General features: G+C 33.9%; 1 protein-coding gene and 1 non-coding gene across 2 annotated transcripts in view; one reads left to right on the forward strand and one right to left on the reverse strand.

Annotated features, from left to right (window-relative positions):
- EYS (eyes shut homolog) overlaps positions 1–27,710 on the reverse strand; it is a 1,522,493-nt gene that overhangs the window by 1,008,801 nt on the left and 485,982 nt on the right. Inside the window, exons 13-15 of the mRNA XM_025419151.3 lie at positions 14,288–14,547; positions 6,199–6,295; positions 5,901–6,008 (exon numbers count right to left, since the gene is read on the reverse strand). Of these exons, the coding sequence (XP_025274936.3) occupies positions 5,901–6,008; positions 6,199–6,295; positions 14,288–14,547 (465 nt within the window). The remainder of the gene's footprint in view (positions 1–5,900; positions 6,009–6,198; positions 6,296–14,287; positions 14,548–27,710) is intronic.
- Positions 4,916–5,017, forward strand: LOC112641892 (U6 spliceosomal RNA). Its single transcript, XR_003124878.1, has one exon. It is a non-coding gene; the product is annotated as a U6 spliceosomal RNA (small nuclear RNA).

The raw sequence follows: 27,710 nt of genomic DNA on the forward strand, positions 1-27,710 counted from the left end.
GCCTGATAGCTCGCTTTCTTTTTAGTGCTGCATGATATTCCATTGTCTGAACATACCACAACTTATTTACCCTTTCACTTACTGATAGCCATCTTGGTTGCTTCCAAGTGCTGGCAATTATGAATAAAGCTGCTATGAACATCTGAGTGTTCTTTTTTTTTTAATATTTTATTTATTTATTCATGAGAGACACAGAGAAAGAGAGAGGCAGAGACACAGGCAGAGGGAGGAGCAGGCTCCATGCAGGGAGCCCAGCGCGGGACTCGTTCCCAGGTCTCCAGGATCACCCCCTGGACTGAAGGCAGCGCTAAACCGCTGGGCCACCGGGGCTGCCCTGGGTGTTAGTTTTTGAGTGGACCTAAGTTTTAACTCATTTGGGTAAATACCAAGTAGTGTGATTTTTGGATCATATTGTAAGTTTTGCAAGAATCTGCCAAACTGCCTTTCAGAGCAGCTGCCATTTCTTTTTTATACAGAAAGAAATTGCTGTGGGATTCCAAATATTTCCTGTTTATTATACAATCATCTTCAAAGGATATCTCTGAATAGTTACCTCCATTTCCTTTCTTACATTTCAAGTTTCTGGGGAGGGCCTCTGGATAAAGCTGATGGCACCAGGTGTTTCAACACTAATCAAGTAGTCAAAAGTCACATCCAGAAACCCCCAACATTTATTTCTTATCAGGAAGAGGCTGGTTCAGTCATGGCTCAGGTCAGTATACTGTATTGGCAGCAGTTTTTCCTATATGTGAGCCAAGCTTGAGGATTAATATTTATAAAAATTCTTCAGCATGTTGATTGCCAGATTGTTCACCATTAGTATTTGGTTATTTTGCATAAAGCTTTTTAGGATATTCTCGGTTTGATAAACACTTTGATGTCATCAGCTAGATTGACCAGTCAACATCAACTTTATAATCAAATCAGTTCTCTGTAAATGAACTCATAGTTCTTGTGTTCATGAATCTACCATGAGGGTTCTCTTTTAAGTAGAGGGCATTTTGGCTGACTTCTTCCTCTAACTCTTTGAGATCTCAAACTGGAACTTGGAAAACTGGTCTTAAGAAACCATATAATTAACTGATGTGAAATACCTTCATTTAGATTTGTAAGATCATTTTGATTTTACTATTCATTTCATTCAAGTCTCTGACTTTGAGCTGTCTCCTAAGTCCCATGCAGGGAAAATTAGGAATGCCAGTTAATGCCCCATGCTTCTTTGCATGTTTTCTGTGAGCTTAATTTCTAGTTACTAATCCTATTTTCTATTCGGTTGATAGCATTTTTTAATCTTAAATTTTTACCACTCTTCTTCTGAACCACAGCTTCATCAAGGGAAGAGTGTTTGCCCCACACTTTCAAGCATGGCTACAATTATTATTATTATTATTTTTTGCACAAGGATCTATAGGTAAGGATGGAGGGCACTATTTCAGAGCCTAGGGCTTAAGAGAGTTCGCATGGTTTTTGCTTGTGCTCTTGAACTTCTGCAACTCTGTGAGAACATGCTAGTCCAAGAAAAATGAGAAATACTTGGAGTACAGCCATTTCAGCTGACTTAACAAGCTCTGAAGCATTTCTTCCACAGCTATGTCCTAGAGAAACTTAGATGAACCCAGCCTATATTATAGCCAAATACCAGTAAGCCATGGATGTGAAAATATTAATAAATAATAACTACTTTTAACCACAGAATTTTCAGTTTCTGCTAAACAACAATCACAAACCAGTATAGCTTGTATAGTAACTTTGAAGGAGTTCATACCCCTCTGTAAACAAAGGATAGATATGGCAAAGGAACTTAAATCTCTGAATTCACTTTAATCTTCATAAAGTTCTGTTTCTTATAGAATCTGTGCTTCTTTGCACACAAGCCTTCTTCTAAATGCTGCTGAAGGGGTTGACTTATAAAATGTTGCCAGTTTCCCTGGCCCATTCCCCAACATTTCTCATTGGTTCTAACTCATAAAAAGGGTTAGATTCCAACTTTGCTGATGGGAACACTTAACTGGAAACAGCTAGCCTATACCCTAGAATAATCCCACCAAATCTGTATTGTAACAAAGTTGGAGAGCATGTGTGGGACTGACTCTAAGGTAGATATAAAACTTAAATGAGTTAAACTTAAATGAGTTAAATGAGGATGGGGAGAGAAGATTCAATGTGCTAATATTAGCATCCATGTATGGTGCTAGATAAATTGGCTAATCCAAAACAGGACTTAATTCCAGCTTAGATTGGTGAAGCAGAAGTGCCAGAGAATTATTGGTATATATTAGAAGGAACAGTTCATAAGCTTATTGTTATGGAAATGTTTAAATGGATCTATCATGTGTAAGCTGTTCAGTTACCCATTAATTTCTATCCCAAGAGAATACAGAGAGCATCCCTACCTCCTAGGAAGAAACTCCATTCACCCAGGAGGACATTCCATTCACTAAGATCAAGAACAGGGTTCGTGAGGGTGCCACTAAGTGTCTTGATGAACTCTGTGGTGTTGTTCTTTACAGGCTGGTGATAATGCGAGATGCTACAGCTGAGTTCTCTGATATAAATTAGAATAATGAGACCCAAGTATGGATAAAAACTATTGCATATGCTTGACTATCAGATTAAAAAAATGAGCAAATAGCCCTATAAATCAGAGAAACAGATAGTGATTGGTGGACTCAGACATCTTGATAGTGGCTAGTCAGTGATGAGTTTGTAGAAATAAAATACATGGACAATCTGGTATAGTGCTATTCACATATATAGAATTAATTATGTAGGTCTGCAGAACAGAAACACAATTCAGTCTGCCTTTGTAGGGATTCCTATCCTCTTACACAATTTCAGACCTATGCTATGTCATGGACTAAGTGCCTCAACTGAAGGGTAGTAGCTCCTTTTGAAGAAAAATCTTGACATTTAGTCATAGGTGTTCCATATATCTTCCTCAGAGGGTTCTGAGGCCATATACCAGCATGATTGTTCACCGATGAAAGATAAGAGTTTTTAGATAATGACTCTGAACTTATGCTTCCCTTTGAAATACCACTGTTCCACCATTAGGAGTACATAATTATTTAGGTCTAGTAGATGGATCATAAATCCATCTTTTGTTGTTTTGTTTGGTTTTGCTTTATTTTCCTCCACAGTCCTTAAATATGTGGTGTAGTCAATATACTTAGTAGTAGAATCTCCACATGGGAATAAGAGCCATTATGCAGGAAAGCTCAACTGAAAGATCTTGAAATTCCCCTTTAGACTTATCAAGATTTTAAACTGAAAGCAATTCTGTTTCCCTATGGGACTTGTTGTGATTATTCTCCTCTTCAAAGGCTTTTGAGTTAGAAGGGTGATGATTCAAAGCATGTCTTCATTAACTTCATTAGATGGGACAGTGCAAAAGCCAGATGACCACAGAAAATAATAAAAATAATAGGAGATTATCAGAAAACTAAGCAGGTTGTGATATAAATTTTGAGAGGAATTCTAAATGTTAGATCTCTACTAAGATAAACAAATATAGCCCTTGGTGCTTGAATAGCAATGGTGACCTGGCAAATGAGTATTTTTTTATCCTAATCAATCTGTATCCTATCCAGTTGAATCTGTCCAACCATTTTTTTTTTTTTTAAAGATATTTTTAAAGACCTACATAAAGACATATCGATTCTCTTCAAATTGGTCTACAAATTCAATATTCAATGAAATCCTAATGAAAACTCTACCTGGTCTTTGTTTGTTTAGGTATAGGGATTTACACAGTACATGTTGATTGTAACAGAAAAAAAAAAAAAAAAAAACAACTGTCAAAAACAACTAAAGCTTCTTGAAAAAGATAAGAAATGAGACTTCTTGCCTTACCAGTATTGAGATATTTCAAAGGTAAGTAATTAAGATTTATGATGTTGGCATATGGATGGCTAATTGAATTAAGGAAACAGACTAGGGGCAAAGAAATAGACATATTTGTATATGGGGACTTGACCTGCAACCAGGAAGGCATTGCAGATCAGGCCAAGCAGTAAAGTGACAGAAGAACTTATTCAGTACATATAGTAGGCAAAATTGGTTAATTAAATGGAAAAATGAACTTAAAATTCCTACCTTATGACATACACACAGATGTACAATTTCCAGATAAATTGATTTAAGTATGAAGGATGAAATGTTAAATATTACCAAATGAAATATAAGCAAATATTTTTTGTCCCAGAATAAACTTTTAAAAAATATTGAACCACTCGAATCCCTGCAATAAATCCTACTTGATTGTACTGAATGATTCTTTTTAATTTATTATTGGATTGAGTTGTTGTTGAGGATTCTCGTATCTATGTTCATCAGAGATACTGATCTGTAGTTTTCTTTTTTTATGTTATCTTTATCTGGTTTTGTTTTTGGGGTAATGCTGGCCTCATAGAATGCATTTGGAAGTTTTCCTTCCTCTTCTAGTTTTTGAAATAGTTTGATAAGAATAGCTATTAGCTCTTCTTTAAATAAACATTTTTAAACAAGACAAAAAAGGCAAGCCATAAGTCAATTGATTAATTTGTTTATATTAAAATTAAAGTTTAGCACTCAAAACTTATCATAGAGAAGGTAAAATGTCAAGCTACAATCAATAGAAGTGCAAGTAATGAAATTTTCATTTTCAGTAAGTACAATTAATGAAAGCAATAACAATAAAAATATGCAACAAGTCTTGCAAACCAAGAAGAAGAAAACATGAATGAGTAGATGCCATAAATAGGCATTTCTAGAAAGGAAAAACTATCTTAGAATGGATGAAGAAATGCTTAAACTCAACTTATGATGGGAATACAGAAAAAATATAGATATATAATTTTACACACAGCAGATAAACCCAAATGGAATATCTAAGAATGCAAATAGGGACACTTATTCACTTTCATTAGTTGATTATGTGTTTCGGCAGCACACATACTAAAATTGGAACAAAACAGAGAAGATTAGCTGACCCCAACTCAAGGATAACATGCAAATTCATGAAGCATTCCATATATTTTGACTGCTACCTCTGAAACCAATAATACATTGTATGTTAATTAATTGAATTTAAGTTAAAAAATAAAACAACACTGTCTAATACAAAATAAATAAAATATTTAGAATTTTAAAAAGGGTGTGAATTTTCCTTTTTCAAACTGAAATGGAAAAAAAATGATGTAATATATATGAAAACATCTATCCGATTGTCCAACTATTGCATTTCTAGGTATGAAATCTAATGTAACACTAGTACTTATATATTTGGGGAAATATTTGAAAACCTTAATAATATTATTATTTCTAAGAAAGGAGAATCAAATAACCCAGAGATCTATGATCAGGAGAATAATAAATAAATGTTGACACATATTTAAATTGAATATTGTACTATAGTTAAAAATGAGCAACAGATACATGCATTAACACAGAAATGTCATCTTCAACATAATGAATTATTTCTGTAGACTATACATACTATTATTTCAGTTATATTAAATGCCAACTAAGTGTTTTGTTGGGGTAGGCATACACATAGTTAATACTATATATTAAAGGCAAGGGGATGGGTCAAATAGGTGATAGGGATGAAGGAGTGCACTTGTGATGAGCACCAGGTATTGTATGGAAGTGTTGAATCACTGTATTGTATACCTGAAACTAATATTACCCTGTGCTAACTGAAATTTAAATAAAAACTTAAAATAAAAGCTTAGTTCAACAGCAAAAAAAAAAATCAGGATATTCAATACAGTTGGAAGGAAAAGTAGAAGAGTATTTGGGGATAAGCACAAGGATATTGGAAATGTTCTGCTTAAGTTGAATGATGGGTACATATACGCTCATTTAAAATTTAAATATCATATATAAAATAACTGATTCAGTAAAATGTAGCCTCTAACCTGCTTGTCAGACCCACACAGGTTCCATTATTTTTGCAAGGTCCAGAAGAACAGTCATTTGTTTCAAGTTCACAAAGAGGTCCAGAAAACCCAGGTCTGCAAATGCATCTTTAAAACAACAAAATTTAATAACTCCATTAATATAAACATATAAAGTTAAAGCTTTGAATTATTATAGCATGGCAGATTGCTAATAATCAGAAATGTTCAATTTATCAATTGAAATTATAAACATGTATGTATTTCGATACATCTAGATGCATAAATTTGTATCTAGATAGTTTTTGGTTTTCTCTACCTGAAATTGTTGAACCCATCTTCACAGTCACCATCATTCTGACAAGGAAGAGAGAAGCACTCATTCACATTAATTGCACAATGTTCACCCTGAAATCCTGTGAGAGATGAGATAGACATAGATGAGCAATCCTGACTTTAGAGTGTGAAAATCAGTCAGTGATAAAGAGTCTGGAGAATATGCTCTTAGTGGGAACTTAGAAAAAAGAAAGAAAGAAAGAAAGAAAGAAAGAAAACTCCTCATCTCTGGCTTTTCATACAGCTCTATTTCACATAATATATAAATGAAGTTATGCTAGTTTCTAATTAATGAGTTCAAATGAAAGAATCAAGGGAGGAATACTTTACTAAACCCTTTGGGAAAGTAGGTTGTTGCAAATGTTGCTGTTGTTTTAAGGTATTTAAATGTTTGAACAAGAAGAACTGAAACAATCTGGAAAACAAATGAATTAATGTGACGGCCAATCTTAAAGTAAAATTTAGCTTCAGCGATCAAATTTATTCAAGGCAGTTAGCAGATGAGGCAAATTATTTAATTACTTTCCATATCCAAGTGATTCAAAGAAAACAAATTATTTTGATTAATAGCTACATAATCAGTCATCCATTTAAACACATGCCAGTTATATTTTTTTAAAAAAACAAAGAACATGGGGATCTCTGGGTGACACAGCAGTTTGGCACCTGCCTTTTGCCCAGGGTGCGATCCTGGAGACCCGGGATCGAATCCCACATCGGGCTCCCGGTGCATGGAGCCTGCTTCTCCCTCTGCCTGTGTCTCTGCTTCTCTCTCTCTGTGACTATCATAAATAAATAAAAATTAAAAAAAAAACAAAGAACATGAAAAAAATTACACACTTATGAGACACAGTTGTAATTATTTCAACACATTTGTGTTAGAATATCAGCATATCATTTTTAAAAATACATTAAATATTTTAATATTTATGATGACAATTTAAACAATGATTTCCATGATTATATATATTAACAAGATAAAATTAAATATATTCTTATAGTCACTTTTTCTAGCTAATACTTTTTTCAATACTAGTTAGAAAATGTGTGAAACAAGAGGATTTTCCTTTCTCTAACTTTGCAGTGCTTTAAGTACCAAATAATTGCAGTGATATTACAAATGACAATATCTACTCAGATGTTTTAGTTTGAAGAACAGAAGGCAATTCAAGCTGTTGTTCTACAAAACCTGTATTTATTATTGACATACACATAGACTGGGATATGAGAGAAAGGGTGATCTAGCAACACATGAATGGCCATCTTCCTTCCACAGTACCATTTCATAAATTCTCTCTTCTTTCTATTCCAAATATCTCTTCATGATGAAAGTTACAAAACATTTATAATATTGGCACACAGATGTTAAAGCACAGCTTCCTTAATCTCTATTTCCAAATCATGATCTTTTAGCTTTGGCATCTACTGCTGATTGGAAAATCCTCTGTACTTCTTCACTTACAGTCCCATGAAATAACATGGGATTGTCCTATTGTATCCACTCACATCATACTACAAGCCATTGACACTCTCTGTGGTGTCTATCACCAAGTCAAGTCGCAAATCTTCTATTTGGAGTTTGGAAAGTTGATATTACCTCGTATAAAATCTGGCTGCTTCTTGTTAGTAGGACATAAATGGAAACCTAAAAATTACATAACTCAAAAGAAGGCAAGAGTATAAAAGAACACAGATATATAAGTACTATAGAAAGTAGAAAATGAATGGCTAGATGATCCATTTAAAGTCATCTACATCAATAGTTACATCAAATGTGGTTTAAAAAAAAAAATGCTTCAGTAAAAGGCAAAGTCAGCCAGCCCAATAAAACAACAGAACCAACTACATGGTTTCCGAAGGAAACTCACTTTAAATATAGAGTTGATAATGAGTTAAAAGTAGAAAGATGGAATAAAGATGCACCATGAAACCCTTAAAGAAATCCACAGCGCCTATGTGTCTAACAGATTAGATAGTCTTTAGGTCAAGCATCATTACTATTTTTTTCTTACTCAATTATCAAAGCCTTCAAGTTAAACTCTGAAGTTGAGTGCTTATAAATTCATTCATGCAACTCAGTATTGTATTCTCAGCATTAAAAACAAAATTAAAAAGAATTATTTTCTAATTAATATGGCTCTCTTAATTTTAGCTAAGCAAGTTATAATTCCAACACATTCACCATTCATCAATCGCTATCATATTTAAATTATAAATTTAATAGTGTAGTTATAAACAATAAACTTTTTCTTGAAATATTTCTAGTTTGTTTTCTGTTTTTTTTTTTTTTTTTTTCCAGTTAAAGATTTAGAAAGTTGTATGCATTACACTATTCCTACTTTTAGCATGACTAGCTCTCCCTGGGAAGCAGGGAATTTTGACACTAAGATGTTTCTTAGAAATGTTCTTTTGAGGCACTGGTACTCAGGGGCATTGACTAGCTAGTGAAGTAGTACCAGTATGCCCCCCTGAGTTCAGCTGGGCTGATAAGTCAGAAGAACATTCAGTACCTGCAAACTTGAGAAGCTCACAGAATAATGTTGTTTTCTGTGATTTTGCCTTATTCATTTAGTTTGACATTTCTGGGATGGAGCTTTGTTACCAACCAGGAACAAATGTCAATGGGCTGAGGAAATTAGATTGCTAAAATGCAGTAGACACTGGGAGAAAAAAATAAAGTAGACATGGATTGCATTTAAAAGAAACTAAAGTTTTGCCGAGAAAGGTTGTGTTTGGGGGATTTAAAGAGAAAAAAATGTATATATACTTAGTCCCAAACTATATATTCCATAGTCCTAGGTGTTAGAAACCTTTGTTTGTTTGAAAGGTATTTGTTTTGAATACATGCAGTGATAGCTCTGTCTGTCAAAACTTTAAGTATAGTGAATTCATTCTATCCTACTCCCCTGTTATTTATCCCTATCCAGAATTCACCTATTAACTGCAATAGAGTTCTTTAAACACAAATAATAGGACATTCTCAAATCAATGTCCTCTTGATTTTTTTCTTAAAATGTCTTGCCTACTCATTGTTATAGAGAATTCAGGTGACTGATTAATATCTTTATACTATCCCATTACCCAAAATATTTCATTAAGTTACTAAATGTACTGTTCACTTTAGGAGCCAAATCAATGTAGATTTTAGGTATAATTTTTAAAATCACTTAATATTTTCTCATTTCTAAAAAAATTCATTTTTTAATTGATTCTCTAGAGGGGATGGCATAGAACAAAGTAAACTAAGAACTGTTAGATTTTCATGAATTTTTTTCTCATTCAAGTCTATACCTTGACATCCCACATTAGAAGTAATACTGCTTGGAATAATTAGGAATGAAAATAAATAGGGAAAAACTAGAATATATCTTTTAGGTATTCAATAAGTTAGCCTTAGAATCATTCATTTTAAAATAAAAACTAAAAATATTAAAAATGAATTATTTTCAAAAGCATCAGAAAGGCTTTATTTTTATTTTTTCTTAATTAAAACATTAACTTACCTGGATTTTAAAGCTTTATGAGAAAAATAAAAATTAAAATTAAAATTAAAATTAAAAAAATAAATAAATAAAGCTTTATGAAAACAAACAAACAAACAAAAAAGAGATTTCTCTCTTGGTGAGTCAGATCTTTTTTAGATATTGTTTTATTTTCATTTTAAAATAGGATGATACAAATGTTCGCATTTTCTTGAAAAATTAACCAAATATTACACAATAGTTGCAGATTCAATTTTAAACACTGAAATATGAAAAGATAGAACTAATATTTAATAGGCCTAATAAGGCCTATTAAATAACTGATTTTTTTTTTTTTTAAAAAAAAAACACTGATTTTAAGGAAACTTAAACACTGATTTTAAGGAAACTTAAAAAATGAGTATAAAAGCTAATATTCTTAAATATAATTAATAATTAACATGCTTTAAAATTAATTAGCAGCAATATATTTTCTTTGAAGAATTTCCCCAACATAAATATCTACAGCTATTTAAACCGAATAGACACATGCTACCACATAAGCACATGTTTTTAGTTGTCAAAAAAGTAATTTTTAATTTAGATAAACTATATTGTCAAGCGATACATTTATTTGGTGCATGGAATTATATGCTTTAGGTAATGTGGCATTACCATAATAATAGTATACGTACTAGAGTAATAGACACATTTAAATGCAACTGCTTGCCTCCTCTGGTACTACAAATCCATCAAGCTTAGAATCCCAATTGTAAATCAATAGCACATGGAAATGATCTGATTCTTCCTTCCACTAAGATATTTAACAAGTATTCTTTGCCACATTTTAATCCTTTGTAAAGTGTCATTTAAAAAACTGTTTAAAAAACTTTTGCTCCTTTCACCTTGGAGACATACGGATGAAGTGGCTCCATTTGGAAACTAAGCCCTTTAAATTAAATTGAAAGTATTGGGTAGCGTGATGGTCTTGCCTATAAACTGAGACATAATTTAGAGTAGAAAGATAAAGAAGTTTTCCTAAAGAGAATATTAGAAAAGCAATCTATTTTAAACATGAAATGATTTTAGATCTCTCACTATATACACACGCGTGTTAATAACAGAGACCCTACTGCATGCCATACACACATTCACACACATTTTATCCAAAGTCATCTCTACCTCTGTAAAATTCCTATCATTCTTATATTACATTTCTACAAGCCTGAAGGTGGACTCAATTTATTCAACTTCTTGTCCTTAATTAGCTCTTTTCCTATACTGTACACATTTGACATTACTCTTTTGATCACATACAATACAAACAAAAATACTAACTTAGGCAAGGAATGGCATTATTGGTACCCTAGCTGAGAAGGATACCTGGTAATTTTCAGAATTTAAGAGCCATAGTAACAAGTTCTTTCACAAACCCTTCTCTCCTACTGCATTCAGATCTCCATGTGAAGGGAACATGGTATTGGCTGCACCAAATGGAAAGCTCTGGCAAAGAGAGGAAGCTTTTCCTCTTATTGTCAATTCCAAGAAAGGGCTCTGAATCTCAATATTTCAGTCCCATGCTGACATGGATCAATCATAAATTCCAGAGGATGGACTTTTCTCTCTGTCTAAGCTTGAGTTCTTGCAAGATAACAATTGAGGTAATAATATGTACACTAGTAGCTTATTTGAGAGGTGACTTCAGGAATTATTGCAAGGAAGTGATGAAATAAAATAAGGGAGAGCGGGGCTTAATGAGCAGGTATTATTCTGAGCAATGAAGACTCCAAGGCTGCTGTGATCCTCTGAAAAATCATGTGGAACGTAGCTCACAGTTGTCACACTACTTAGGAAAGCTGGGGTATGCATCCATAAAGTAAGAGAAAGCTCTTACTCTATTGTACTTAAATGGTTAGTTAATTTATGTGTCTCTAATTGAACTTCAAATTCCTTGAGGGTGTGTCTTTTCCATGTTTAATTTCTCCAGAACCTGTCTCAAGACTTGACACATGGTAGGAAATCAATAATGCTTGTTGAATCAGACAATAAAGAATACAATTTTAGATTTCTAGAATACTACCAACATGTGGCCACAAGATTGGCATGTGTTATGTACAGAGCATATTGCAGAGAGGCAAAAAAAAAATGTGTAGTATGAAATAAATGTTGAGGTGTGTAAACTGATTGCATACTGAATCACCCAAAACTAACACTTTAAGTGACCTAGAGTAAACCCCATTTGTTTCTAGGAATCTTGTGAAATTATATTTTTCTTTCTGTCTGCTATTTTTGTACTTATTAAAGCACTGATTTTTTTATTACAGAAATTGTTTAAACAAATAGGATTTTATATAAAACAAACCTGTATTGAATTATTACTGCTAAATGCTTTTCTGTCTACCTCTTTTCCACTAGAAAATGGTCAATGTTCATAGGGACCAAATCAACTCACTTCAGTTCTAAACAGAAGATAGAAGCACTGCTCCTACTTTCTCTTGCAAAACATGATCACGATAGGTCTGGTGTTTTACTACACCTATAATTTTTAAATAGCTCACATTGGACCCAAATGGATTAGATTATTTTGACTATAAGTTTCAATCACACTAAGCAAAATAGTTTACTTGGTGAACATTCAATTTGGCATAAATCAAAGTGTCAGTTATTCTAGTTGCTGGTTCTTCAGAGTGAATTTTAATGCCATTTATAACTTAGTTGTCTAGTACCTAGTCACATTATTACTCTGGTTTTGGGATTTTATTTATATTCATATTTAAATTGTGACAGACCTTGGCTAAAAATTGTTAACAGAATTTCAAAAATGCATATGCTGAACTTCTAGACCTTAAGCCGTAAATCTCTTTTCTTGTGATGCCCTATATTCTAGTCACTTGGCAAACACCAACAGCTTGCAAAGAATTCCAGGGGAGCTTCCAAATCCTCTATCTGTATAAGAGGTTAAGTCTTGGAATTCTTTGTGGTTTTAAATTTCAGTGCTTTTGAAATGGAATTTGATCAGAATATTTTCTTTTAAAAATAATATGATGGCTTTGACATAGATCCTATTTCAAACAACAGGTATTAAAGTAACTCAGCATAGTGTCTAAAATATTCCACAGTCAACCTCTTTTCAACATTCTGCGGTAGCTTTTTAAAGCAATGTCACAGGCTTTAGTTTTTGATCTACTACAGAGATTGAACTATTAAAGGCAACAGTAAGTAAACATTTTTTATAGTAGTTAGATCCCATTTATCCATTTAAATCATGTACTTTATAATTACTGAGGTTTGCAGGGTATCAAATGTCCCCTCACATTTTTTCCTACTTTGCTTTTCCTGACTTATTGCTTCAAACATTTGTCCATATGCCTTATGTGCCCACACTATTTGCTTCATAAATCCCATGTAACTTTTGCAAAAACAATTACTAATGGCTCTCCAGTTTGTAGTTCCTATCCCTCAGAACGTCAAGAAGTTTTGTCATGTACATTCAAAGACTTGCCTCTTTAGCCTTATAATAGATCATCCTCTATATGAGGATCCTCCACATCCTCTACATCTATATACAGGAGGTTTTATAAAAAGAAACAGAAACATCTCTAAGATACTAATTAATTGGTATAGTTGAAGCTGACCTTTTGGGACAGAAGAGTAAATAAGTTTTGTCCTTATCTTTAGTAAACCTCTCTTCCAGTAGAATCAGTAACAAGGAAAGACACATGAAGCCATAATTTGGTATTAGAAAATAAATGAGTTGTAGATTTTTATACACGATGTGTTTTTTATACTGTGCTTATGATACATTCCTGTTATATTGAAAACCTACAATGTGCTAATTTTATGGCAGAAGCATTCCTGCTGAAGATGGTAATAGCTCTTGAGTAGAAAGCAGTACATGAGCAGTAAACATCTATACAGATCACCTGTGCACTAATCAGATCTCTTTAAGTTACCTCTGAAGAGATCCTAATCAAGAATCTTTCAAAATAGTATAAGTTATTGTTGGCTGATATGACCCAGAAAGCCAAAAGTAATTTGCTTTAGGAACAGCTGGATTCGGGAGCTCCAATAATGTCTTTTAATCTGCCCATTTCCTATCACCTTCATAGATTCTGTTTTATAGTACAAAGTAGCCACCAGAGTCACATGATATGAGCTTAGTAATCAAAGTGGAAATTAGTGATGTTCATAGGTAGCTCCATGAGAAAAATTACAGTGAAGCATTTGATTACCCAAGATTCCATCTATGCTCATTTCTAACTGACTGCTATTGTTAGGAACACTACATAGTTAGGATTATTCAGGAAAAATAAGTTGTTAACAAACAATGAGAGATTTCTTTAAAATAAACAAACAAAAAGCCAAAAAATACAAAGTTTTGCCTTCTCCTCTCCCTCTCCTCAGCACCCCCATACTAGTTAGGTAAACTTTTTTGGATTATTTCTCCAGTCTGTTTCTATACCTGTATTTGGAGGCAAATACTTCCCGATTCTCCAATGTATATAAGTGTTCTCTCACTCATTTTTAAGGATCCGTAATCCCATTAGAACAAAATAAACCAAACAAACGAGTGAAAAAAAAAAACACATTAAAACAAATGTAAGTTCTTACCTTCTCTACACACACAAAAATGAGTTCCATCTACCAAAGTCAAGCATGTTGAGTTGTTTCTGCAAGGGTCACTGAGTGGATCACAGGGGTTATAGTGTTGATGGCAAAATTTTCCAGTATAAAAGGGTGGGCATAGGCATACAAATTGCCCAGGAATGGTAGACTCATGACAGAGAGCTCCATTCATGCATGGATCAGAGTCACATTCATTTGTTTCTTCACTACAGTTTTGTCCAGTCCATCCAGATGTACATTCACAGCTGAAAGAAAATTTTAAAAGTATGAATAGTACTCTTTCATATTTATTCTTTGTATTTTCAGTGAATTACTACGTTGAGCTAATTTGTGGTATTTTTATTTATAACAAGATTAAGAAATTATACACACTTTAAAAACATTGTTTGCGTAATTCCCTGAGACAATTCAATGCACATTACTCCAAGAGTGACTGCAATGGCTAACATAAGATTTACAAAGCATTTGGTAAATTTCTAACATAGTAGGCCACTGAGACAGATAAGAGAACAACAGTGCTCCAATTTCAATTTTAGCAACTATTGAGCTTAATTACCAATTGAGAAAATTTCCTCAATTATTTCTTTTATGTAAAATAATTTTCACTGTTTATAAGACTGAGATGACATTTAATTCAATATCTTTAACAACATGTGATTCTTATAATCACCAGAGTATTTATAACAAGGTATTTCTTTATACTAAGCATCTGGATTTTGTTTCAGTTTTAGCATGCTTTTAAAAACATCTTTCTGGGGGATCCCTGGGTGGCGCAGTGGTTTGGCGCCTGCCTTTGGCCCAGGGCGCGATCCTGGAGACCCGGGATCGAGTCCCACATCGGGCTCCCGGTGCATGGAGCCTGCTTCTCCCTCTGCCTGTGTCTCTGCCTCTCTCTCTCTCTCTCTCTCTCTGTGACTATCATAAATAAATTAAAAAAAAAAATTAAAAAAAAAATAAATAAATAAAAACATCTTTCTTCTAATATTTGAATAATGCGGGAAAATTGAGGAGAAATCAAATAAAAAGTAAAGCATTTGGATCTTGTCTGTACTTCACAGACTCTAGCTCAGTCTAATCATCAACCATTTAGCATCTCTCAGACCACATTCAGAAATTTTTTAGTTCAAATAGCACCACATTATCAGTTATTTACTAATCCTGCATATGATTTCATCTTGTTCTAAAGTTTGTTTGTCATGACCTTTAAAAATTTTTATGAGTAAAAATTATAAATGGTTCCATGACTAGCTTCCACTACTTAAACTTCCTGGCTTTTCAGTGTGAATCTGAATCTCCATATTCTCATGTACATAATATATGCTGAAAATATTATAAATATTAATGGATATATGGTCTTCAGTTGGTATCATATAAACTTACTTGAATTCTCTCATTTGAGAAATTGGGGATTCGAGAGCTTGATGAAATTGTTAATCTCAGAGAATTATTGTAAAGATTAAATGATATAATGAATAAAGTATATATGGTGTCTGACATGAGCAATGCCTAGCCACCTATGGTTGGCTGTCACAGGATTTTATTTTTATTTTTATTTTTTTATAAATTTATTTTTTATTGGTGTTCAACTTGCCAACATATAGAGTAACACCCAGTGCTCATTCCATCAAGTGCCCCCCTCAGTGCCCATCACCCAGTCAACCCCTCCCTCCCCTTCCACCACCCCTAGTTCGTTTCCCAGAGTTAAGAGTCTTTCATGTTCTGTCTCATTTCTGATACTTCCCAATCATTTTTTCTCCTTTCCCTTTTATTCCCTTTCACTATTTTTTATATTCCCTAAATGAATGAGACCATATAATGTTTGTTCTTCTCCAATTGACTTATTTCACTCAGCATAATACCCTCCAGTTCCAACCACGGCAAAGCAAATGGTGGGTATTTGTCGTTTCTAATGGCTGAGTAATATTCCCTTGTATACATAGACCACAGCTTCTTTATCCATTCATCTTTCGATGGAGACCGAGGCTCCTTCCATAGTTTGGCTATTGTGGACATTGCTGCTAGAAACATTGGGGTGCAGGTGTCCTGGCGTTTCCCTGCATCTGTATTTTTGGGGTAAATCCCCAACAGTGCAATTACTGAGTTGTAGGGCAGGTCTATTTTTAACTCTTTGAGGAACCTCCACACAGTTTTCCAGAGTGGCTGCACCAGTTCACATTCCCACCAACAGTGCAATGAGGGTTCGCCTTTCTCCATATCCTCTCCAACATTGGTTGTTTCCTGCCTTGTTCATTTTCCCCATTCTCACTGGTGTGAGGTGGTATCTCATTGTGATTTTGATTTGTATTTCCCTGATGGCAAGTGATGCAGAGCATTTTCTCATGTGCTTGTTGCCCATGTCTATGTCTTCCTCTGTGAGATTTCTGTTCATGTCTTTTGCCCATTTCATGATTGGATTGTTTGTTTCTTTGCTGTTGAGTTTAAGAAGTTCTTTACATATCTTGGATACTAGCCCTTTATCTGATATGTCATTTGCAAATATCTTCTCCCATTCTGTAGGTTGTCTTTGAGTTTTGTTGACTGTATCCTTTGCTGTGCAAAAGCTTCTTATCTTGATGAAGTCCCAATAGTTCATTTTTGCTTTTGTTTCTTTCGCCTTCGTGGATGTATCTTGCAAGAAGTTACTGTGGCTGAGTTCAAAAAGGGTGTTGCCTGTGTTTTCCCTAGGATTTTGATGGAATCTTGTCTCACATTTAGATCTTTCATCCATTTTGAGTTTATCTTTGTGTATGGTGCAAGAGAGTGGTCTAGTTTCATTCTTCTGCATGTGGATGCCCAATTTTCCCAGCACCATTTATTGAAGAGACTGTCTTTTTTCCAGTGGATAGTCTTTCCTCCTTTGTTGAATATTAGTTGACCATAAAGTTGAGGGTCCACTTCTGGATTCTCTATTCTGTTCCATTGATCTATGTGTCTGTTTTTGTGCCAGTACCACACTGTCTTGATGACCAAAGCTTTGTAGTACCACCTAAAATCTGGCATTGGGATGCCCCCAGCTATGGTTTTCTTTTTTAATATTCCCCTGGCTATTCGGGGTCTTTTCTGATTCCACACAAATCTTAAAATAATTTGTTCCAACTCTCAGAAGAAAATCCATGGTATTTTGATAGGATTATATTAAATGTGTCACAGATTTTTAAAAGAATGTGTGATCCTATTTATGCCTAAATAAAATATGCACCTCAACAATGCTTCAATTTCTAGTGGTACTTTTCATTTATTTTTCAATCACATCTTAATTTAAAATGGTCAAATATATTTTCAATTTGATAACTCCAATAAAACTCTGAAACAAGTAAACGAGGTATTTTTTTTTAATTATTCTAACTTTGTAGATGAGATAGCCAGAAGTTTAAAGGAGAAAAGTGACTTATCTGAAGCTACCTGGTTGGTAAACTTGAGATCCAAAGCCTAGACCTCTTCCTCCAAGTCTCTCTCTTTTCTTTCTTTTCTTTTTTTCATCCTTGAAGGTTTCAAATCTATTATAAGGCTATCCAATATCTTGTGAAATACTGTAAAAGTTATGTACAATTAAATCCCAACAATGCTTCAGTGCATTTATTTTATTTAAAGTAGCTTTACTTCTAATTGGTGTTGCATAATATTTGTTTTTCTTTTTCTTGTATTCTTTCTTGAGTACATAATTTCAGCTTGAATACTTTGAGTTCCCTGTGAGTGACCAATAATGCTTGAATATTTAACATATGTGCTGACTGTTTGCTTTATCTTCTCAAATAACAGGTGGCCCAAGATTTCATGTGGTGTCCTTATAAGGATCAAATCCTCAGGAAACCATCTGGCCATATGTCAATAGGACTGATGATGCCAAGGTGAGGCCTCTAGAGATGAATGGATATTTGTAGAAAATAAAGTTCTGAAGAAGAAAGTCACTATTTTTAACTGACAATTAGACCTATACATTTATATATTTGAATCTGCTTTTATACATGTCATGGAAACTAGTCTCTCATGGCTAGAAAAACATGTTTTATGTGAGAGCTCCAATCTGGTTTTAGTTTGTATCATGAAATAATTTCAGGATTCAGTAAGAACTGACAAGATTTTCCAAACTCACAGCTAGAAGTAGAATTTTTATGGTCTGAAAAACCAAACAAGTAACCAAACACATACTCTATGACTTTTTAGATATACAATTTCCCATAGTAAACACTTCAAAACTAATTTAATGTGTACTTAAAGGTAGACTAATATATTCTAGTTTGCTGTCTTCCCTCTTGAGATAACCAAAAATTCACTGGCATAAAATACATTGAATTCCTTCTAAGTAAGAACATTTTAATTGTTAAATGTTGATTTAAAGAACCAAAGTTAATAATAGAAAATAAAGTACATGTCATTGTTATAAAATAGGACAAAGGAGTATTCATAAAAAAATAATTAGTTTCAAAAATCTTAGTAGATTCACATTTCTAAATATTAATCATTTTATATGTTTATCTTACCATAAATATTTATATGCAATGGCTAAATTTATTTGGCAATCTTTATGTACATTTGATTTATATGAGTAGACCAGCTCTTTTGCCTATCAACTTATAAATACAAACCTAACAGTATACATAATTAAAGAGACTCTCCTTAGAGATGCTTGGGTGGCTCAGTGGTTGGGCGCCTGCCTTCAGCTCAGGTTGTGATTCTGGGAACCAGGATCGAGTCCTGCATCAGGCTCCCTGCAAGGAGCCTGCTTCTCCCTCTGCCTATGTCTCTGCCTCTCTATCTCAGTCTGTGTCTCTCATAAATAAATAAATCTTAAAAAAATAAATAAATAAATAAAAACATAAAGATTCTCCTTATACAAATTAAGGCACTTATTGCCTGTTGCAGCCATTAATTGTATGCAAAATAAAATTTCAATTGAAACTGACAGATGAAAAAAAAAACGATGATTATAAATAATAAAATAGTATTATTATATTTTTAATGTCAAAAAGTTGACATATTATATATTATATTATATAGTATATAGTATATATATATATATAGTATTATTATATTTTTAATGTCTTAAAAAGTTGAGGGCATGTAAAAGGTAAAAGGAAGACAAAAAAATACAGGCTACTCAAGTCATTTATTCTTTACGGTTATTGTTTTATCATTCACCTATTTGTTCATTCATTTGGTTATCTTATTAAGTATACCATTAATAAAACTATGTCAATAATGGATTGGAGGTGCCTTGGCAGCTCAGTTAGTTAAGCATCTGTCTTTGGCTCAGGCCATGATCTGGAGATCCTGGGATCAACCCTGTGTCACACTCCCTGCTCAGTAGAGAGACTGCTTCTCCCTCTCCTCTGTCCCCTCCTTCCCATTCATGTTGTCTCTCTCTCTCTCTCTCTCAAATACATAAATGAAATCTTTAAAAAAATTAATTATAAGATGGTCACTACTATACTCTTGACCACTGTGATCCTTTTAGAAAAAAAATGTGGAAAACCATTTAGCTCACTTAGATTAGTAAAATTTATCTCAAATAAGGCATTTACTTCATTAGTAACATTAAAGGTAGAAAACAGGACCAAAAGCCATTCTGAAGAGCATCACGAAGTGTAAAGACGTAAAACATCGCAGAGATTGATATGGGGTGAAATAACACAATGGCGGTGGCCTAAAAAGTTGTAGTAAGGCTATTGAAAACAATAGCAACAACAGTGAAACTACCTTCTTTTGCAATACTCTTGAAGATATTTAACATTTTCTTGTTTTTAAGTATGATAGTGACATTGTTAATGAGTAGAAGATGAATAAAATAGGGAGATCCTGGAAGCATGAAGATCATTCAGGAAGCTATAATTTTTTTAAGAGATTATGAGGACCTATGCCTTAAAATTAGGTATGCCATACATTTCTTTCTTCTTCTTCTTTTTTAATATTTCATCTATCTATTCATGAGAGAGACACACACACACACAGAAGCAGAGACACAGGCAGAGGGAGAAGCAGGCTCCATGCAGGGGGCCTGATGTGGGACTTGATCAGGGACCCCAGGACCACGCTTCAGGCCAAAGGCAGGCGCCAAACCGCTGAGCCATCCAGGCATTCCTATGCCATACATTTCTTATGTAGGTTTGAGAAGATCTGGACAATGATTAGTAAAGGTGATGAGGCAGAGTGAGGAATGGGGAGTTCTTGGTGGATTTTAGCTTCAGTATTAGAAAGACGATGCTGCATTAGGTGAGGTAGGAAAATGACAACAATGAAGATTGGAGAAAAGGAGAGGGTACCTATGCTTAATATACAGTCACTTAAATTAACTGCATGATTTAAAATGCTGTCCTATATGTAGTAAGAAATTCAAATATTGAACTCTGGAAAAATCAAAGCTTGTGATAAAAAAATTCAAGGGCCAGACTAACAAGTATTATCAGCCGTAAGTTAGCATCAAATAAACTTAACATTGGCCTTTTTAAACAAAAATATAAAGTTAATTTATTAAAAATATAGAATAGTCCTCCTATATTGTGTGATATATTCAATATTTTATATTGAACTTATATTTATAAAACATCCTCTATATGGCAAAGAATAGGTAGGAAAGAATCATACTAGTCAGAATATCTACAAGCACTTGATTGGTAAAAACAAGTCTTTCATTTATGATTTTTTTAAGGATGAAGAGACTACTGAGTATATATGCTCTACATGAATTCAAGAATTCTATTTTAATATTTACATAAAAGGATCTTTCTATTCAGTCTATCGAGAATCATTAAATATGTATATTTAATAACATAAATATATATAAAAAGATATACACTTTATAATATGTAACACATACTATTCATTAATTTATAGACAAAAAAATGATTTATAAATCTAATAACTTATAAATCATTTATCTATACCTAAAGAATTATTTTATTCCTTAAGCAATGTACATTTTGATACAAATGAACTATTTGTATATTTCCTTGGAATAATTCTATATAAATTCTCTATGCCTTTCTAATATTCTACATGATTTAATCTCTGTGCTGTGTGAAAGGCAGCTGATCAATAGACTTCTTCACAGTTGTGGATTCAGGTTGTTGATTAGCATCTCCAAAAATAATTCTAGGTTTTTTTCAAGATTCAAAGGATTCCTTATCTCATAGCAAAAAGCTAAAGCACCAGCCAAGCAGAAACACAAAATGCATTGGGTCAAACTTCAAGTACACTCACATTTAAAACCAGAAGAAAATCTGGTGAAATGCATGTTGTATTTGGAACAAAAGCCAAAATTCACACACTTAAATCTGTGACTAGAACACAGAGTCAACTAAACGTTAGACAGTAAAAGTAGATACACATTCTTGCCAAAATGATCATAATATGGAAGCCATAAGAATTGAACATATGATCCCTGAGATTGATAGTCAGATTTTAGTGTTTTTTTTTTAAAGATTTTATTTATTTATTCATGAGCGACACGGAAAGAGAGAGACAGAGATACGGCAGAGGGAGAAGTAGGTTCTGCGCGGGGAGCCTGATATGGGACTCCATCCCGGTACTCTGGGATCACGCCCTAAGCCAAAGGCAGTCACTCAACCACTGAGCCACTCAGGCATCCCGTTAGTAGGTTTTTTAAAGCTTCAACAAACATAAGAAAATAATTTTGAAAGTGAATTTTTTAAAAAAGTGAGTTTTTAAAATGATAATATAAAAAAGGTGAAATAAAAGACTTGCATAAAAAGGCTGAGTACAAGATAGTTGAAGCTAGCATCTTCTGGGTATGTGGGAATATGGCTAATGCTACAAAGATGAGTGATGTGAAAATTGCATGATTCAACTTATGATTAATCATAACCTCAGTTTATATTTAAATGGATAAATTTAATAGCTTTAGTTTTTATATTTTATATTTCATGCTTGTGTTTTGATGGTGTATGTGTGCATACATGTGTGGTTGCTTATGTGTGTGTAAACAAAACAAATTGATGGTGTGTCAATTTTCTTGAACAAGTAAGTATTGCTTCTAGCTCTTGGTTTTTCCCAAAATGGATCCTTTGGACAAGTAAATGTAAGACTATTTTTAAAATTAATTTTCTAAATATTTGGATAAATTTATAGTTGTACCTTATTACTCTGAATTTTTATCTATGTATGCATGTGAATGAGAATGTATAATATAAAGTATATATGCTGTGTTCAAACACTAAATTGCATTTAAAAATAGATATATATAACATTTTAAATACAGTTAGAGAATATATAAAATCTCGACATATATTTTTTTCTTTCAAGTACAGTTTGAGTAAGAGACAGATATTTAGAATACAAAATAAGAGGCAGTGTTATTTAAAGGAATGAAAGTACTGAGATGGAACTTAAATTTATGAACATTTTGAAAAATAATTCATAAATGTGCATTATGTCAGAAGTTTTACAGAGAGAAACATTTTAAACTCCAATTTTAATAAATGTCAGACTTTAAGTTTCAAAAGAAAATCAACTGAGCAAGCAAAAGCCTAAGTACTTTCATATATTTTGAAAACGTATTATAAGCAAATAGGAAATGAAATAAATCTCTGGTTTGTTGTTGGGACTAGCAGTATAATAAATGCTATATCTGTTACAAAATATGTGTGTTTGACATATATATGTATCAGCAATTTATACTCTAATTACTAATCATGCATTCTTAGTTCTTTTTTTTTTTTTTTTTGCATTCTTAGTTCTAAGCTGCATGCATATAATACAATTAATTTTGAACTCTAGCACAATTTTGGTTAGCCAGTATCAAAAACGTGAAACAAACATTTAAGAAGAAAGATAATAAGTACTTAGAGATATAAAAAATCACTGTGGGGATATTTTTCATTAAAATTTAAAATTTTCGGGAAGCCCGGGTGGCTCAGCGGTTTAGTGCCGCCTTCAGCCCAGGGTGTGATCCTGGAGACCCGGGATTGAGTCCCACACCGGGCTCCCTGCATGGAGCCTGCTTCTCCCTCTGCCTGTGTCTCTGCCTCTCTCTTTCTGTGTCTCTCATGAATAAATAAAAAGTCTTTAAAAAAATTAAAATTCTATCCTTTAAAATAATCTAGATAATATTCACACTGCTTTTTATTTCTTTTTTTTTTATTTATTTATTTTTTTTAATTTATTTATTCATGATAGTCACACAGAGAGAGACAGAGAGGCAGAGACACAGGCAGAGGGAGAAGCAGGCTCCATGCAGGGAGCCCGACGTGGGACTCGATCCCGGGTCTCCAGGATCGCGCCCCGGGCCAAAGGCAGGCGCCAAACCACTGCGCCACCCAGGGATCCCCTTTTTATTTCTTTTTAAAGGAAGTATGAGACTATAGGAATAAGGGAAATAGAGGTGAAAAAAAAGAGAAAAAGGGAGAAGGAAGGGAGCAGCAGAAAAATCTCACAAAAATGTTAATTAAGGGTCACCTGTCTCATAAGAGTTACATGGAAGTTAGCTATATGTATATTCCTATTTTTTGATTGGATCCTTCCTGGCACTTGGCTAGTTAATCCTTAGAAGCTTGCATAAATTGATGGTCCATAATAGCTAAGGAAGAAATACCAGAATTATTATGCTAAGTAGTCAAAAAGAAATCAAAAGCTCGGAAAAATAAGCATGCTGAACTATATATTTTACATTGGGGCACAAAACTGGTCTTGTTCTGCAGGAGGTTGTGGAGACCACTCTTTTTAACAAAGTGGTAATACCTATGCTTTTCAGAGGAGCATCAGCTTCATTGAGAATCTTAGTGTTAGTATCCCTTGCACATCAGGACTGATTATAGGAAATACTATTACCAAAATTGGCTTCTGTCAGAAGTAGAAATCATAGGATTGGGGGAATTTAAAAGGACTAGATGGTGGTGCTTAATCTTCAGAGCAAGTAGGGCACAATTATAATGATCACCAAGGTTAGTGAGGTAGAAAGGCTGGCCCTGATCCTCAGAGCACCATGGAAATATTTAATAAAATACATTGTCTTTAGGAACAGGATAGATTAGCATACAAGGATATTTTTCAACTTAGATAATTAAAGAATCATGACTGTACAATTAGGAGGCTGAGGGAGCCTCCCTAGCTAAAAATGATGATCCCTTCCCTAGGTTTCAGACCTCAAATCCACTGACTAAAAGAGAGGCCAGATGCCCAGGAGAAAACATACTATAATCACAACAAGATATAGCAATGATTCCACCAACAGGATCTATAGCCATTTACTTTTAAACTACATTTAGGAGAAAGAATGGCAAACATTTCAAGGATGTTGGACTTGAATTCAATGTGACATTGAAATCTAGGTTTCAGAAGCTTCATTGCCCTAGTTTTAGAATGGAGGCATATGGAGGCAAGGTAATAAATGTACCTGGCCCAGGTGTAGCTCACAGTGGGTCCACTACTTTCAACTGCCATTTCCCAGACCCTAAATATATACTTGAAATGGACTTACTTTTTGGTTGGTAGAACTTTCACAATGTTTCTTTGCCTGAGAATTAGAATTATAAAGAATGCTAATTGGAAGTCACTAAACCGGTCTCCTCACTAAACTCCCACTTTCCAGCCAGTAACATAAATTAAAAACAACATAGTACCCTAGAGAAAAAGCAGAAATGGTGCCACTATTGAGGAAAAAGGCAGGTCCACTATCACGTCTCCACTCCATTCACCAGACTGTTCCCTACAAAAAATATACATCACTTTGAAGATGACAATGGACAATTAAAGCTCAACCAAGGAGTAGTTCAATTGCTGTCATTGCTCTAGAGAGCATATTTGACCAAGCAGAGTAACACTGCCTCAGATACACTGACCAAGAATGCAGAATGCTTTTCTTTTCTATTCCTATCAGGCAGGAGGGGCAGAAACAGTGTATATTCATTTGGAACAGAAAATAGTATACATCTAATGTCTCAAGACTACATTATCTCTCCCACGTATCATAATATAATCTGAAGGTAACTGGATGATCTGGACATTCTGCAGACTGCCACACTGATCCATAATATTTATGACATTATTCATTATTATGTTACTCCAACTGGACAAGCAATAAATGGCAAATAGGATGAAAACCTTTGAACCTTTTGTTCCAGATGATGTCAGATAAACCTTATGTAGACTCAAGGTCCTGGCACAAATGAAGTTGTTAGAGAGCCAATGTTCTAGATCATGCTGGGATATCTCTTCCAAATCACAGATAAATTACTTAACCTTATACCTCACATACTGAAGACAAATTAGTGTATTTTATATTATATACCACTAAAAGGGAAGCACAACACTTGGAAGGCCTCTTTGGTTCTAATGGCAGAAATATTGCTCCAACCCACTGACCCAGGGATATAAATGGCTGGCCACATTAAATGAGTCACAGAGCAGAAAACTTCGTAATAGGTATAGGCCAAAATGCAAGAAGATTTGCCTTTTGCACTATGAAACTCAACAAGTGCTGTAGTATTAGAATTATTAGTGGTATTCATGATGGCAAAGCCCAGTAGATGGATTACTATATGGATCTCTAGGATTAGAGCAAGACCAGAGATATTCCAGTTGATGGTAAAGAGAATATAAAATGGGTTGGGAGGAGAAATGAAGTATATTAGTTATGGCCTGTGGACTAGCTGCAAGGGTAGGTGTTAGAATTTACCCTACGAATCATCCTCTTATAATTTACCCCAGGAAAAGAAGCTAACTAGAATACTGAAGTAGCATTTTACAGAACTTATAAGAAGCAAATATATCTGAGGATACTAAGGTAATTTTTTTCTTCTCTTTCTTTTTCTTTCTTCTTTCTTTCTTTCTTTCTTTCTTTCTTTCTTTCTTTTTCATCTTTCTTTTCTTTCCTTCCTTCCTTCCTTCCTTCCTTCCTTCCTTCCTTCCTTCCTTCTTTTCTTTTCTTTTAAGATTTTATTTATTCATGAGAGACACACAGAGAGAGGCAGAGACATAGGCAGAGGGAGAAGCAGGCTCCCTGTGGTGAGCCTGATGTGAGATCCAATCCCAGGATCCCAGGATCACCACCTGAGCCAAAGGCAGATGTTCAACCACTGAGCCACCGAGGTGCCCCTTTTTCTTTTTAAAATTTTCTTTTCTTTCTTTCTTTCTTTCTTTCTTTCTTTCTTTCTTTCTTTCTTTCTTTCTTTCTCCTTCCTTCCTTCCTTCCTTCCTTCCTTCCTTCCTTCCTTCCTTCCTTCCTTCCTTCCTTCCTTCTTCTTCCTTCCTTTCTTTCTTTCTTTCTTTCTTTCTTCTTCTTTCTTTCTTTCTTCTTTCTTTCTTTCTTCTTCTTTTATCTTTCTTTCTTTCTTTCTTTCTTTCTTTCACCTTTATAGACAGGTATAGCGGTATAGCTGACACAAAAATTGCACACCTTTGAGGAGTATATCTTGGTGAGTTTGGACATATGCATACATCTTTGATACTATCACTATTATCAAGGTAATAAACATATACATCACCTCTAAAAATTTGTGTTCTTTTGTGCATGTTTTGTATAAGAACAATTGACATGAAATCTATCCTCTTAGTGTATCTTAAAGTGCACAATACTACATTATTAATTGTATGTGCTAGTGGATGCTACATAACCTAGTACTGAAGCCCTCATTTTCCCCATTTCCAGTGGGAACATTGATGGCCAACAGCTGTAAAAATTGCCCTCAGCTGGAAAGAGCCACTTCACTCAAAGACATTGTCTTTTTTGGGACAGCTCATACTCAATGACTGGTACATGCAGAGATATAAAGGCTAAGCCCCTATGCCTCGATGTGGGACAGCTCGCCCAGGGTCATCCCCGCTCTAGAGTTCCCAGTAAGATTGGGGAGCTTTCATTGTCTTTCCATTGCAATTCATCCTCTGCTTCTGCTCAAATATGCATCTTTTTTTATGCCCACATATGTTTTCTTAAAAAATAACTTTATTGGGATATAAATGACATATACAAGCACTGCACATACATCAAGAGTATGCTACAATAAACTTCCAGTATGCCTATTTCTGTCTCAGAGTTGATTCATGCATTCACTATGAGTGAGTGCCAAATGCTTTTATTCTATTTCTAGAAATATACACATGCATGGGCATAGAGATATGTTTTCTGTTCTGTTTGTTGTTTATAATGGCTAAAAACAAAAAATAATACAAATGACATTAAGAGGGCACAGGTTATATTATCTGTAATAATTAAATGATAGTTTTGTATGTAATGAATTAGAAAGATAACATTTTAAAAAGTCATTATATACCATATAAACTATAATATATAAATTTAATTCCAATTGTGCCATAATATTTGTATATATGTACTTCGATAATTACAGAAAAAAAATAGAAGCGTACAGGAGACAGTAATATGGAGTAAAAATATGCATCAGAGATTCAGGTGTTCTGGAGTCAAAGGCCTTATAGTAGCTGTGTAAACTTGAATAGG

Source organism: Canis lupus, chromosome 12, assembly GCF_003254725.2.
Source record: "Canis lupus dingo isolate Sandy chromosome 12, ASM325472v2, whole genome shotgun sequence".
Lineage (NCBI taxonomy): Eukaryota > Metazoa > Chordata > Mammalia > Carnivora > Canidae > Canis > Canis lupus.